Source organism: Magnolia sinica, chromosome 12 (assembly GCF_029962835.1).
Source record: "Magnolia sinica isolate HGM2019 chromosome 12, MsV1, whole genome shotgun sequence".
NCBI lineage: Eukaryota > Viridiplantae > Streptophyta > Magnoliopsida > Magnoliales > Magnoliaceae > Magnolia > Magnolia sinica.
Window position 1 is genome coordinate 81,558,021 of NC_080584.1, and position 15,362 is coordinate 81,573,382.

The 15,362-nt window shown below is 39.6% G+C and overlaps 1 protein-coding gene across 1 annotated transcript; it reads left to right on the forward strand.

Moving 5' to 3' along the window:
- The first annotated feature begins 6,790 nt into the window (after positions 1-6,790).
- LOC131220322 (F-box protein At5g03100-like) lies at positions 6,791-9,452 on the forward strand. Its single transcript, XM_058215270.1, has 3 exons — positions 6,791-7,651; positions 8,016-8,183; positions 9,045-9,452. The coding sequence occupies exons 1-3, from the start codon at positions 6,791-6,793 to the stop codon at positions 9,450-9,452; spliced, it is 1,437 nt and encodes a 478-aa protein (XP_058071253.1).
- Positions 9,453-15,362: the final 5,910 nt, after the last annotated feature.

The window sequence follows — 15,362 nt, forward strand, 5'->3', positions numbered from 1 at the left end:
GCTACACAAATTATGGATGCATATGTACAAGATGTGGGGCATTGAATAAGTTGGATGAACAGTGACTGTTCCTTTGTCCAAAAAGGTTTGTCAGCTTAACTAAGTGGACCACCCATTCAAGTTGACAAACACTGCACACCCAGTTAAAAGATAGGCAATTTCACAATACGCGCTTTATATAATATTTAGCTCAAGGAATACCCAACTCTAACACATGAACCAAACAACTGAATTTGAGCACATCAATGTTAAAATATGGCCAATGTCTAGCTAATCAGTTTTTTAGCAATAAATTCAACCCGACAATATGTTAATAGTCATTGGTAGCAATAAAAGTTAAGCGCACAATTAAGTTTTGTCTTATATAGGCCTTGTATATGCCTTGTTATAAGTTGGGTATCACAGTCCTGAAAAAAATATAGACATTCTTGATTACTCCGGCCACTAAAACCAGAGTCATCCTAGTCTCATTTACTTGATGAGAATAGCTTGCATGAGACAATTTCACTTCCAAGAGACCATTGGTGTGAATTCAATCTGCTCCCTGGTAGAGTAAGCTTATTCTAAAAGCGTTGGAGAGAAAACGCAAAAAAATAATGCGGATATAACACATACATGCCATGATAAAACCACATGAGCACTATACTTGGTACAAGTACAAGTGGGGCCCACAAATGGGAAATCGAGACCATTAACTCGTTGGTTTCTACCATGGATGGACCAATTCCTGAAATAATCCTCCATCAAATTTTCATAACATGTGGATTTGTGGCCTACAAATAAACGGTGAATACAAGAAACCAATGATATTCCACATGCAAATGAAAAACGGTCAAGATTAGTGGTTTTGATCTTCTAAACCTGGAAATATTTCAGATCATTTACACTTTCTATGTGAGCCAAAATATCAACGGTCCGGATTACTGAACTATGGGTCTAATACTCACTACAAGAAAATAGGCCTTTAGCCACAGTTTTTTAGCCTCAGTTGAAAAAATGGAGGCTAAATGTGTCTTTTAGCCTCGGTTGTTAAGGAACTGAGGCTAAAAGTTCATCTTTTGCCTCAGTTGCATAGGAACTGAGGCGAAAAGTCTACCTTTTAGCCTCAGTTGCATAGGAAGCGAGGCGAAAAGTCTACCTTTTAGTCTCAGTTACATAGGAACTGAGGCGAAAAGTCTACATGTTAGCCTCAGTTGCCTAGGAACCGAGGTGAAAGGTCTACTTTTTAGCCTTAGTTGCATAGGAACTGAGGTGAAAGGTCTACTTTTTAGCTTCAGTTGCATAGGAACTGAGGCGAAAGGTCTACATTCTAGCCTCAATTGTATAGGAACCGAGGCGAAAAGTCTACTTTTTAGCCTCAGTTGCATAGGAACCAAGGCGAAAGGTCTACTTTTTAGCCTCAGTTACATAACAATCGAGGCAAAAGGTCTACATTCTAGCCTTAGTTGCATAGGAACCGAGGCGAAAGGTCTACTTTTTAGCCTCAGTTGCATAAGAACCGAGGCGAAAGGTCTACTTTTTAACCTCAGTTCCATACGAACCGAGGCGAAAGGTCTACTTTTTAGCCTCGGTTGCATAGGAACGGAGGCGAAAGGTCTACATTCTAGCCTCAATTGCATAGGAACCGAGGCAAAAGGTCTACTTTTTAGCCTCAGTTGCATAGGAACCGGGGCGAAAGGTCTACTTTTTAGCCTCAGTTGCATAAGAATTGAGGCGAAAGGTTTACTTTTTAGCCTCATTTACATAGGAACCGAGCCGAAAGGTCTACATTCTAGCCTCAGTTGCATAGGAACCGAGGTGAAAGGTCTACTTTTTAGCCTCAGTTCCATACAAACTGAAGCGAAAGGTCTAATTTTTAGTCCTAGTTGCATAGGAACCGAGGACAAAAGTCTACATTTTAATCTCAGTTGCATAGGAACCGAGGCGAAAGGTTTAATTTTCGATGGATGGGCCCTGTTCCGTCTGGACATTGCTCCGTCTAATCAAATTGAAACCACCCATTTCATGATCAAATAATGAATGGGCCATGTTCCAAAAATCACAATGTAGAAAAAAAAAACTATTGAGTTCTTCTTATTGTGCATGCACCAGCTCAGATATATCAACCAAAAATCTGCAGTTGAATCAGACCAGCTCAATCATCAGGTGAGCCACAACCAGCAGTTAAAATGGATTATATAGAAAATACTACCAACGGTCCAGATTTAGCATACATTTATCTCATACGCGATTACTAGACCTGCCTAACTCTGGGGCCAAGGAACATACATGGAGGGGCCCACGTGATATACAGCCTTGATGTTTCACACAGATGTGAGATTGGCACGTGCAGGAAGTGGAGGAATAAGATGCGGATATATGGCAAGTAGCTGTAGCATTTCTCTAGAATGGCTGATAGATTTTAGTATCGAAATGGACGACTAGAAATAAAGTTGGTCGGTCCTTCCAGGCCGTCCAGATGGAAAGCTTGGATCTTGAATAGGCCCGGCTCAACCGGAGAGCCGGCCTAATCCAGTTTTCAGAAGCCTAATAAGTAATTAGTGTGTGGCGCTATAAAAGGAAATTCTCAAAATCCCTCTCTCTCAACAGAGCTCTCTTCTCAAAATCCCTCAGCTCCGAAAGGAAATTCTGTCCCCCACACCAGCGATCTCTTCGCTGATTTCAGGTACTCATTCTCTCTTTTTATCTACTAATTTCTCAACTGAAATCCTCTCGAAAATCAGAAATCGGGGCAGAAATCTCTCATTTTCATGCGTTTTCCCCATTTGGATGTTCAAAATCCAATTTTCATGTTTTTTAGTTCGATCTGAGGAGTTTTTTTTTTTGTTGATTTCACTGAAATCTTGCTCAGGAAGTGGAAAATCCTGTCGTTTCTAGCTCATTTGCTGGATTTGAGCAGTTTATGCATTGCAATATCAGCGATTAGGGTTTGGTGTTTGATCTGAGAGCAAAACCTTGTTCTCTGCTGCGAAATCTGCTCCTTCATTACCGATTTCCATGCAGGCTAGATAAACAAGGGGCATATACACCAATTGCAGCTCCTCACCGAACCAAACCCTAGCTCTTCTCTCCGTCTTCTCCAATATTTCTCTCGTCTTCGTTAGATCTACCGTCTCTCTCTCTCTCTCTCTCTCTCTCTCTCTCTCTCTCTCTCTCTCTCTCCGATCATCAGATCCTCAAAAGACAATGAGCTTATGTCTCTCGATTCTGAGAGATATCGTTGGATTTTGATCCGATTCTTGCTGATAGATCTGTTTTCCTTTCAGATCTCATTGTTTGGAGCTTTGCTTTTTTATTTTTGTTTTGAGCTGATGATGCATATTGCCTTCCTTTTTTATTTTTTTTCTCAGTTTGATTATTCATTTGAAGAAGTTACTCAAATTTACAGTTGGCATTATTTGAGGACAGAGGAAGGGTTTTAACTTTCAATCAGGTGAGCTTCCCCCTCTCATTTCTCCAAAAATTTTCACTTAGGGTTTGGTTTTTGTAATTTTTCCTTGATTTCTGGTGCGACTGATATATTGAGTTTATAATCATCATAGTGGGAGGAGCTTCAAGGTGGGTTTGAGCAACTGGATTTGCAGCATGTGTTCATATTTGGCAGGTGATATTCATCCAACACTGAATGTTTTAGCTAATCTTGTTTGCCCTCCTCCTTCGATCAGCACTGAATGATTACAGACCATTGTATCTTTTGATGACCTTAGTTAATGCAACTTACTCAGTCACGAATTAAAGTTTTTGTGTATAGTTTTTCTAACAGTATGTTGCTGTAAATAGGAGGTTGAGGTAGATCATCTCAATCCTCTCAAGCGACCAGCCTCCCTGCCCTTAGCTGTATCTGTACAGCACAGCTGACAAGGTCATTCCTGCTAATGAAAACGCTGATGATCTTGATATTCACCAGTTGGGTATGTGTGTGGTTCATCACCCGCACTGGAATTTGAAAAAAATCATGGCGTGTAGCTGAAGATGATGCCAAATCCACCTTCTTCGGATACTACAGTACTTAAACTCTCACTATAGTTACTTCTTCTTTCACATGCCTTCTTTGAATGGAATTGCAGCAGCACTTTGAGATTCTCCTTTATTAATCCTCCTAATTATCAATATTTCTCTGATTTGTAAGGCCTTAATTTCGCTGTATACTCCTTTCCTATCCTTGCTGTGACGATCTTGGGTTTCATTTACTTGCATCTAAATGCCACAGATCGAACGAGCTGGTATGTTTCTCTGTTGCATTATTAACAAAAAGTAAAAAAAATAAATCATGATGACTGTCAAACTGCATTTCATCCTATTTGTGCTAAACGTGTTGGCCTGCACATGGATGTGAAGACTGGTGGAGGCAAGTTTTTTCAGCACAAGGCTTATTGTGAAAAGCATAGCTTGGATCAGAAAAAGAAAGCCATATCAATTGCTTTTGAAGAATGAATATCTTATGATGCGTTGTCTTTCATAGGATAAAAGTCTTATGTTACAATGCATAAGTTTATTTCTCCTGCCTCATCTTGGTTTTTATCAATTTCTACAGGCTGTGAGTCTGCAACATGGACCTGATGAGGTCCGCTGCATTAAGCACCGACGGCACTGGTGATGACGGGCGCGACCATGACTTTGTATTATTTGTGGAACCTAATGTTGTGTAACAGTTTGATTGAGTTAAACTTTAAATAGATTGTTGTTAACTGTTTTGTTGGTATTGTGACTTTCATGATTGATTGTTTCATGAGTGGATTGAATGAATGGATTAGTAGTTTAAATAAATATTTAAAAAAATAAAAAAATATTTTTAGCCTCAATTTGTAACTAAGGCTTGAATTTAGCCTCGGTTGTTGATAACCAAGGCTGAAATTCCCGTGGCTAAAGGCTCTAGCCTCAGTTGTTGAGAACCGAGGTTTAAAATAGATTTAGTTTCTGTTGGAGGCAATTAAGGCTAAAATCTGGATTTAGTCTCAGTTGAAAACAATTGAGGCTAAAATTTTGATTTAGCCTCATTTTGAGAAAATTGAAGCTAAAAAGGTTTTTAGCCTCACTTGAAGAACCGAGGCTATAAAAGTCATTTTAGCCTCGGTTGCTAAAACTGAGGCTAAAGCATTTAGCCACGGGGGTTTCAACCTCAATTTGGATAACTGAGGCAAAAATGAGGCTAAAGGCTTTAGCCTCAGTTTTTAACCTTTTTAGCCACAATTTTGAACTGAGGCTAAAACTCCCTTTTCTTGTAGTGACTACAAGCTCAAAGCCTTAGTATAGTATGCAGATCCTGGGTCGAGGACTTATGATTTGGATAAAATTGAAAAGTGTCGTGGACGGTGGTAAGAAAACCGAGAGAAAGTGACGGAAAAAAAAAAATTTGAAAAAGAAGTTTACCTGTTCACGGCGGAGACGGAGGCTAACAGAAATGCAGTAAAGGAGCATTCATTACATGAAACCGCCCATTGGTATTCCACAACAAAAATTTGCATTATCCAATCGGCTCTGGATGAACAGTATAGATATAATAAATACATGACCGTGCCCATGTAACTTTGATCTCCTTTGAACCGTTCGTGTAACTCGGGGCTCTAGCAGCGTCAGTGCTTGTCTCCGCACGAGGATTGCCTCTACCGTCTGGGTGGGGCTTTGTGGGGCTCACCATGATGTAAGTGTTTTATCCATGCCGTTCATCATTTTTCTAAGATCATTTTAAGATATGATCCAAAAAATGAGATACATAAAGGTCTTAGGCGGACCACAAAGTTTGGATTGAACGTCCACCATTAAGAATTTCTCGAGAGTTGGAGAAGTTTCGGATCAAGCTGAAATTTATTTTTTCACTTCATAAACGTATACATGACCTTATGAATAGGTTGTATGATAATAATAATAAAAAAAACATCACAGTGGCCCTTAGAAATATTTCAACTGTGGCTGCCATTATCACTGTAGCTTCCTTTGGTGTGGTCTATTGAAGCTGTGAACCTGCTTCATTCTTATAATGGTGCTTTAAAATGATTTGAGAAAAGCAATGAACGGCGTGGATAAAATACTTATGTCACGGTGAGCCCCATAGAGCCTTGCCCGCTACTGAAATGACTGTCGTCACGACGTCCTGTGAGCCTACTACGATGCATGCGTTGTATCCACACGGTCCATCCATTTGGAGAGATCATTTTATGACATGATCCAAAGAACGAGGAAACTTCAAATGGACCCATCAAAGAAAAAAGTGGGGATTGAATGCTTACCATTAAAAACTTCTTTGGGCCATATAAGTTTTCGATCAAGATATTATTGTTTATGTTTCGCTAATTATAGGTCTATATTAACTTATAAACCGGTTGGATCTCAAATAAACATCACGGTGGTCCCCATGAAGGTTTCAACGGTGGCCGTCATGTTCCCCACTGTTTTCTTTGGTGGGGTCTACTTGAACTTTTGATCTCCCTCATTATTTGTATCATGCCCTAAAATAATCTCTTACAAATAGATGGATGGTGTGGATTAAAAAAAAAAAAAAAAACGTGCATCATGGGAGGCCAAAGAATGTGGTGACGTCACTTCAGTAGCGATCTGCGTCCGCATTTTTCTTTACTCCGCCGCCCAAATATTTAAGGTTCTCCTTGTCTTCTTTCCATCCCTACAACTTCCCAGCGATTTATTTACATCCCTAGCACTTCCCAACGGGTTTTGATGAGCATTCAATTTCTACATTTTCTTCCTTTAATAATTATAAATCAATCTGATTGAGCGGAACCTCAAAACCCCACTTCATATATCGGATGAAAGTAAGAGGAATTGCAAGAAACCTATGGAGAAAACCAATGACAGAATCAGCCAACTACCCGATGATGTCCTTCATTACATTCTTTCCAAGATGCCAATGAAATTCATCATAAGAACAAGCATTCTTTCAAGGAGATGGAGAAACTTGTGGAAACCCATCTGGGCTTATTCTACTTATCTAAACTTTAGCGTAACTCCAGAAGAATTCGTGGCTGCTGTCAACCGATATTTACTACTCCACGAAGCCAAGGAAATACACACGCTTGGGCTGTTGCTCCTTTCACGTGATCCGTTAGATGCTGAGAAATGGGTCGAATTTGCAGTAGCAAAAAGAGTTAAAGAGCTTCATGTCATCTTCTGTCAAACTACAGTTGATGAAACATTCGACCGCCGGATTTGGAAATTGCATAACTCGATCTTTAATTGTGATTCTTTAACCTATTTACATTTGTGTGTCTGCAAATTTATCCCACCTTTGAATTTCAGAGGTTGCACCTATCTCAAAACGCTCGACCTATCCTTTGTTAGAATCACAGATGCCCTGTTTGAAAACATGCTTTTAAATTTCCAACTTCTCAAGGAATTCAGTTTATGGGAATGTGTTGATCTAACTCATCTCAAGATTTCTGCTCCAAATCTGCCACTTACGAGGTTGACAGTGGTTGACTGTTGGAATGTTAATGACATTGAGATTTTTGCTCCGAACCTCCAGTCATTCCATTTCTACGGGGATTTATTTCTTATAAATTTCAAGAACATTTCAAGTTTGTTGGATGTCCTTATTAACGGTATATGCAGAATGGATTGGCTTAATGGTGATTGGATGACTGTTCTGCACCATCTTGAACGTGTAAAAATTCTGACATTGTGTAATGTCTCACTTAAGGTATATGTTCATTCCTACTCTTCTATGAAATTCTTAATAGATTTGATTTGTGTCACAGAAACCTCTACTATTATTCCTATGACATTGATCTGCATCCAGTGGGGCCCACTTTTTAGTTTGCCTGGCTGAAAATGAGTCTAATGGAACATCAGTTGGTCTTCAAATGTATGAAACATTGCACAGTTGAAAAAAGAAAACAGAGAAAAAAATGATAATGAGTGGACCGAATTGGAATTTTTGGCCAGTTATCTACACAGTGGGGCCCACCTGATGTATGGTGCCTAGAGGCATCTATTAGGCATGTCACAACTAGTTAGTAATGTGACTTTTATGTTACTAAAGTCTTTCTTTTGATTTTGCACAGAATTTAAGTTTAGCAGAGGAAGATACACCTGAAGATTTGCCTATTACATTCCTTAATTTGCAAGAATTGCAGCTGTTGATGGATTGGTTTGGTGGTAGCTATCTGGCCCGTACCTATAGCTTCTTCAAAAACTGTTTATGTCCTTGTCTAGAGAAGCTTTTTATTGAAGTATGTCTACATACTCTCCCACTGTCATGTCACTTCCTATTTAATTTCTTTGAAAAGTTTCAGCCAACATCCTAGCCATAAATGAGATGGGCTTTACTTATATATTGACCTGTTGCAAAAATCAGTCTAATCTATTCATCAGGTGGTCCACAAATGTACATTGGTTTATCTCTTTTAGTTATCATAAAGTCATAACAATGATGGTTACAGATTATTTATGCTGTAAAATGGGTCCATTGAAACCCATGTATACTACTCAAAAACAACATGACAAGGATCACTGAAAAACCCAATTGACAATTAGTGATTGGCAGTCCTGAAACACCGATCACCTCTCTGTTTTATTTCATCAAAGCATCATGTGCCCAGATGATGCATGGCCAGGATGTTATTTTTAGTTTACCAAATCTCATTTCGAATACAATCTTCTCTTAGAACTGCTTATTTAGGCTGATGTCTTTGTTTTTGATGCAAATTTGAAGCCCCCGTGTGGCGTCGAGGATCCCTCTCAAAGAAACTACTGGTGGACCAGAAATGTAAATTGTTTAACCTTTCTTAGTTGTCATAAGGGCATAACAATGATGATTACAGATTGTTTATGCTAGAAAATGGGTATGTGCAAACCCATGGTTACCACCCAAAAACAGCATGACAAGTGTCACAGAAAAACCCAATTTACAATTAGTGATTGGCAGTCCTGCAACACCTATCACCTCTCTTTTATTTCATCAAAGCATCATGTGCCCACCTGATGCATGGCCAGAATGTGCTTTTCAGTTTAGCAAATCTCATTTTGAATACAATCTTCTCTAAGCCCTGCTTATTTATGCTGCTGTCTTTGTTTTCGATGCAAATTTGAAGCTTCTGTATGCCATCGAGGATCCCTCTCAAAGAAACTTCTGGTGCGACAGACAGCCAGCAGATGACACTGCCGACATTGTGTTTTGTCATCTAAAGGTGATTAAAATTAATGGTTTTCGAGGGCTTAAGGATGAAATTCAGCTAGTGAAATTTTTCCTAGAGAAGGCTATTGTACTTGAGTCTTTGGTTTTGGTAGCTCCTCAGAAAGCAGTCAGTGACATGATGAAGGATTCTGCATCAGAGTCTAAATCCATCAAAGCACAATTTGTTATTCTTCACGATTTGCTATTGAATTTTGCAAAGGCATCATCATCAGATGCTCAAATATTGATGTATGAATATTCTGATTACGATGGAGCTTTAGCCCCAACTCATGCTGAATATTACCATAAGGATATGTTTGTCTAGAAGTAGCATATTTTGGCCATGAAAAGTCCTTAAGTTGGTGTTTTGCATTTGATTGCACAATCCTAGCCATCCAGTCAATAGACTTTTTGTCCCAGTTTGTCAGTTTAGAGAATTTGGGCCCATGGTTGTTATGTAGACAATGTATTTTGGATTATGTAATTTCTCTTGTTTTAAATTATGGATCTTTCCATTCCTTTTATTTTCTTCTTTCTTTTTAACTATTTTTATACATCACCAATTAGTCCAAGTTCGATCCAATTTTTGTGATGTGTTCCATTAAGGGAGGCCATTGGATAGATGGTTGCCTGTGATTGTTGTAGTTTTTGTGATGTAGAGTGCCATTAATGATAGCTTGCAATTTTGTAACGTTGATGGTAATGCAGATTCGGTGACAGATTTTAAATTTATAAAAAAAAAAAAAAATTAAAAAAAGGAAAAATAAAAGATGACTATAAGGTAATTCTTTCTGTATAAATTGAGTGGGGCCCACGGTGCCTTTTAAGCTTGACATGTGTTCATTATTCCAGTCTTGTAAAGGTCCCATCACTGGATTTTGAACAGCTAGGATGCACTTATTTAACATCCTTTTTCAGCATCATGCCATTACACACCGGAGAGATTGCAAATTAAAAGGATATGACTCAAGATGCCCCAAATCTTTTAAAGCGGCCCTATAGATCGAAAAGAATCCCAACAATCTCCAACAAAACTTCCATCTCTGAATCCCCTCCTCCCAATTCCCCACTTTTTCCTAAATGCATTCCTTTCAATTCCCTTGCCTACTTTTGTAACGTAATTCCACCACCTTAGATACACACCTCCATGAAAAAAGCAAAAGATCTAACCTCATCCAAAGTTCTGAGGGAGTTTTATGTAGGAAAACTAACCTGCCTTTCTTAGACATTGTATTCATCTTAAATAGGAATTACAAGTGTGAGTAACGGTTATGTACAGCTAACATCATGGCTGTCTATTGTGCTATATATAGAAATGTAATCACTGCCTATTATGCTATACATGGAAAATAATAACGTATACAAAACAAAGGAAAGAATTAATTATGAGAGGAAGTCATGGGAGAGAAAATCATGATTGATAGGTCGTATCTCTTCATCCCCCCTCAAGCTCAAGGCGGTATTGGACTGATGAAGAGCTTGCTTCTATTCGGTAAAAACTTGGCAGTACACAATGGTTTTGTAAATATATCGGCTATTTGATCTGGACCAGAAATATGTTGCAAAGAAAGAATACCACGAGCAACTTGTTCCCGAACAAAATGAACATCTATCTCAATATGTTTCGTGCGATGATGAAAAACGGGATTCTTAGCCATGTGTATAGCACTGATGTTGTCGCAATATAATGTGGGAGCAGGAATTGAAAAACCAATGCTTTTCAGAAGGTGCATAAACCACATAAGTTCAGCTGTGGTTGACGCCAACGCATGATATTCGGCTTCCGCTGTGGAGCGAGACACGGTAGCTTGCTTTTTAGCTCCCCATGATAACAAGTTATCACCCATATAGATAGCAAACCCAGTTGTAGAACGTCGATCATCCCTGGACCTTGCCCAATCCGCATCACAAAGACCACGAAGTGCAGTAAGAGGAGCTTGTACAAAGTTAAGGCCAATATTAAGAGTACCTTTGAGATACCGAAATATACGCTTAGCTGCAATAAGATAAGTGTTTCGAGGATTCTGCATGAACTGACAGATATTGTTGATTGCATAAGAGATATCAGGGCGCGTCAAAGTGAGATATTGGAGGGAACCAACAAGGCGCCGATAATAGGTTGGATTAGATAATAGTGCTCCCTCATTAGCAGTCAACAACATACCAGAGGCCATAGGAGTGGAGACTGGTTTCGCACCATCCAGACCAAAATTTTGAAGTAGAGAAAGTAGATAGCGGGTCTGAGTGACAGTGATGGTCGACTTATCTCGTGTAATTTGTAGTCCTAAAAAGAAATGTACATCTCCAAGATCCTTCATTTGAAAAGCAGTAGAGAGATGAGAAATGAAGCTGCTGATTTTTTAAGGAGAGCTCCCTGTGATAAGTATGTCATCGACATAAATTAAGAGCACAATTATATCCGAACCTTGACGTCGAGAAAACAAGGATTGATCATAGGGACATCTATGGAAACCCGTTTGCTGAATATAATTACTGAACTTCATGTACCAAGCTCTTAGAGCCTGTTTTAATCCGTAGAGAGCTTTATGCAGTTGGCAAACATGAAGAGGATGAGATGAGTCTTCAAAACCAGGTGGTTGAGATAAATATACACGCTCTTGTAAATCACCATGAAGAAAAGCATTACTTACATCAAGTTGTTTAATGGACCAGTCTTGAGACAAACCAAGTGTGAGGATTAATCGGATGGTACCTTGTTTAACCACTGGACTAAATGTTTCGTCATAGTCCAGGCCAGGAAGTTGTGTGAAACCACGAGCCACTAGTCGAGCTTTATATCGTTCAATTGAGCCATCAGACCATGTTTTAATTTTAAACACCCATTTGCTACTAACAAGGTTCATCTCTGGTCTTCGAGGCACCAAAGTCCACATGTTGTTGCTATGAAGGGCCGTAATTTCAGCTTGCATTGCTTGTTGCCATTTTGGATCAATGAGAGCTTGCTTATACGTTTGAGGTTCTTGTGGTTGAGTGGCAAGATCAGCTAGAAAGCATGCAGGTACTGGATGTCTTGAAGAGAAGAAAACTTTAGGCTTTAATGTACCTGTTTGAGCCCGTGTGATCATATGGTGAGTTCGATGTGGAGTAGATTGGGAGATGGCCTCAATTACTAGAGAAGATAATGCTGAAGCATCCTGAAGGGTAGTGTTAGTAAGAGGTTCCTGGCATGGTGCGGACTAAGCCATTGATGCAGAGTTTTGAACCAGAGGAGACAAAGGAGGCACATGGTCAACATGAGTGGCAGTTGCAAGTAAAGAGTCCGATGGACTATATTGCAAAGCAGCAATTTTAAGAGGCCTGGGAAGAGCACGAACTTTGAAGGCATGGAAATTAGATTTTGTGGATTCTTGTGTAGACCTGAAGGGAAATGTTAATTCATCAAATGTTACATGCCGAGAGATATATATATGCGACCGGTGTGCATGTCTAAACATTGGTACCCTTTGTGATGTGTAGAATATCCCAAGAACACACAACGGATGGATTTATAATCCAGTTTGGACCTTCCAAAAGGAGTAAGTAAGGGGTAACATGCACACCCGAAAACTCGTAGAAGAGTATAGGATGGTGGCGATCCAAAAACAAGTTCATAAGGAGACTTGTTACCAAGAATAGAAGTTGGTAGCCGATTGATTAGAAAGATTGCAGTTGTAAATGCAGCTGTCCAGAATCGTGGTGGAATGGAGGCATGGGCCATTAATGTTAAACCAGTGTCCACAATATGCCGATGCCGACGTTCGGCCAATCCATTTTGCTCTGGTGTCCCGGGGCATGATAACCTGTGAATAATGCCATGGGCTACAAAATAATCTTGTAAACTTTGGTTAACAAATTCGCCGCCACCATCACTTTGAATTATTTTTACACAAGTATTGAACTGGTTAACCATTCGCTGAAGAAATGCAGGAAATATAGTTGCGACATCTGATTTACGAGCCATAGGAAAGTGCTATATGTATCGAGAATATTCATCAACAATTATTAAATAAAATCGAAACCCATCATAGGAAGGGACGAAGGCAGGTCCCCACACATCAGTATGAAGAGTGTTAAAAGGTAGTAGCATATGTCTCTCGAGAGCTAAATGATAACTTTGTTGATTTACCCAAAACACAACTTTCACAAAATGTAACATTTTTATTCAGAGACGGTAAACATAAAAGTTGAAGAATTCGAGATTGAGGGTGTCCAAGCCGAGCATGCCACAAGTTACTAGGTACTTTAGTTGATAGCAGACCAACAGGAGAATTAGAATGTTGCCGTAACTGGATTGGATACAAGCCATCGACCATTGAGCCTTTAAGTAGCACCTGCTTCGTCCTCATGTCCTTAAGAAGAAAACCCCAAGGATAAAATATAAAATAACAGTTATGTTCCCTTGTAAGTTGAGAGACAGAGAGCAATTTCTTTTTAATATCAGGGACGATAAGAACATTATTGAGGTTGATATCAGTGGCAGGTAGAGGGACGTGTCCAATACCAGATATAGATAATCCATTTCCATTTCCAACCATAACAGAATCAGTTCCAAGATAAGAATGAATACCTTGTACTTCACTTGTATCAGATGTCATATGATGATTTGCACCAGTGTCGGGGTACCAAGTGTTCTCTGTAGTATCGGCAACCGGGAGTGCAGTGAAAGCTTTAAATTGTTCTGCTTCCTCATCTGAGGCAAAACAGCCATCAGCTTTATGATTCGGACCTCCACATCGAAAACAGGTTATGCCTCCACGTCCGCGACTAGTGCTGCGTCCACCACGATTTGTGAATGTGAGAGTGCGATTGCCAGAATTACCTCTAGTTGATTGTGAAGAACGAGCATCTTTTTGTTGTGATTGAGAAGTGGTCTGGTTGTATGCAATATTACGACCACGAGAACCATGAGCTCCACGAGACTTTATATTGGTTTTGCCACGATTTGTGTAAAAAGCAACATTGGGAGAAGTCACCCGTGCTGCTTGAAGACGGATTTCGAAATCACGTAGTTTGCCGATGACCCCTTCAAGAGGTGGAAAAATATCCCGAGCATTTAAAGCTGCTACTATAGGATCAAACTCAGATCCTAAGCCACGAAGAATACATATGATGAACTCATCATCATCCATTGGCTTACCTGCACCGCGAAGAGACAAAGCCAGAGATTTGGCCTTATGCAGATAATCCTCTAAAGAGGAACTGCCTTTGTTGAGCGACTGCAACTCGGCTTTCATCTGTTGAATACGATCCCGAGTATGACTACCATAAAGAGTCTCCAAAACATGCCAAGCATCATGAGAGGATTCACTATTGATGACTTGGGACAAGGGACCGTCGGACAGGGAGCTATTGATCCATCCAAGGATCAATTGATCAGTGCGCACCCACGTAGCTGCCATGGGGTTGGTTCGAGACACACCATCTTCACCGATGATGGTTTGCAACGGGCAAGGAACCAGATTTTGCACATAACCGAGAAGGCCATGTCCACGCAGAATGGGAATGACTTGTGCCTTCCACAAGAGATAATTATTAGAGGCTAGCTTAATAGAGATATCAGGTAAATGAGGAGAAGGAGGTGAACATTCAAGAGAATGAGGAGTAGACACAGGTGGGATCGAAGAGGTAGAGGACTCCATTGTTGGTAATACCTCTGGGGCTCTGATACAATGTAGGAAAACTAACCTGCCTTTCTTAGACATTCTATTCATCTTAAATAGGAATTACAAGTGTGAGTAACGATTATGTACAGCTAACATCATGGCTGTCTATTGTGCTATACATAGAAATGTAATCACTGCCTATTATGCTATATATGGAAAATAATAACGTATACAAAACAAAGGAAAGAATTAATTATGAGAGGAAGTCATGGGAGAGAAAATCATGATTGATAGGTCGTATCTCTTCATTTTACAGTGGAGATAGCAGCAGGCTAACAACAGCGTCCATCATCTCTAGCCCCATCCATAAATCATTTTTGGGCCAAACAGGGGTGCAAATGCAATCCTCTTTAGAGATGTTGTCTCTATGGGAATAGCAAATTCACCATGGTAAAGGACAGTAGAAACTTGTATACATAATACATATATGTATATTCATATATGTATACATTTATGACTGTCTAAATGTATGTATACAGTGAATATATGTAGTTTTCAACTGTTACTCTTAAAGTTGTACATGAACTGAAACTATATTCGAGCCGAGTCAAGCTGATTTTTTGAGCTCAAAA

What these genes read in the sequence shown, in the direction of transcription:
- LOC131220322 (XM_058215270.1), top strand. Translation starts at nt 6,791, where the DNA reads ATGGAGAAAACCAATGACAGAATCAGCCAACTACCCGATGATGTCCTT. An exon ending in TGTGTAATGTCTCACTTAAG is followed by an intron (nt 7,652 to 8,015) that starts GTATATGTTCAT and finishes GATTTTGCACAG; the next exon opens with AATTTAAGTTTAGCAGAGGA. An exon ending in TAGAGAAGCTTTTTATTGAA is followed by an intron (nt 8,184 to 9,044) that starts GTATGTCTACAT and finishes GCAAATTTGAAG; the next exon opens with CTTCTGTATGCCATCGAGGA.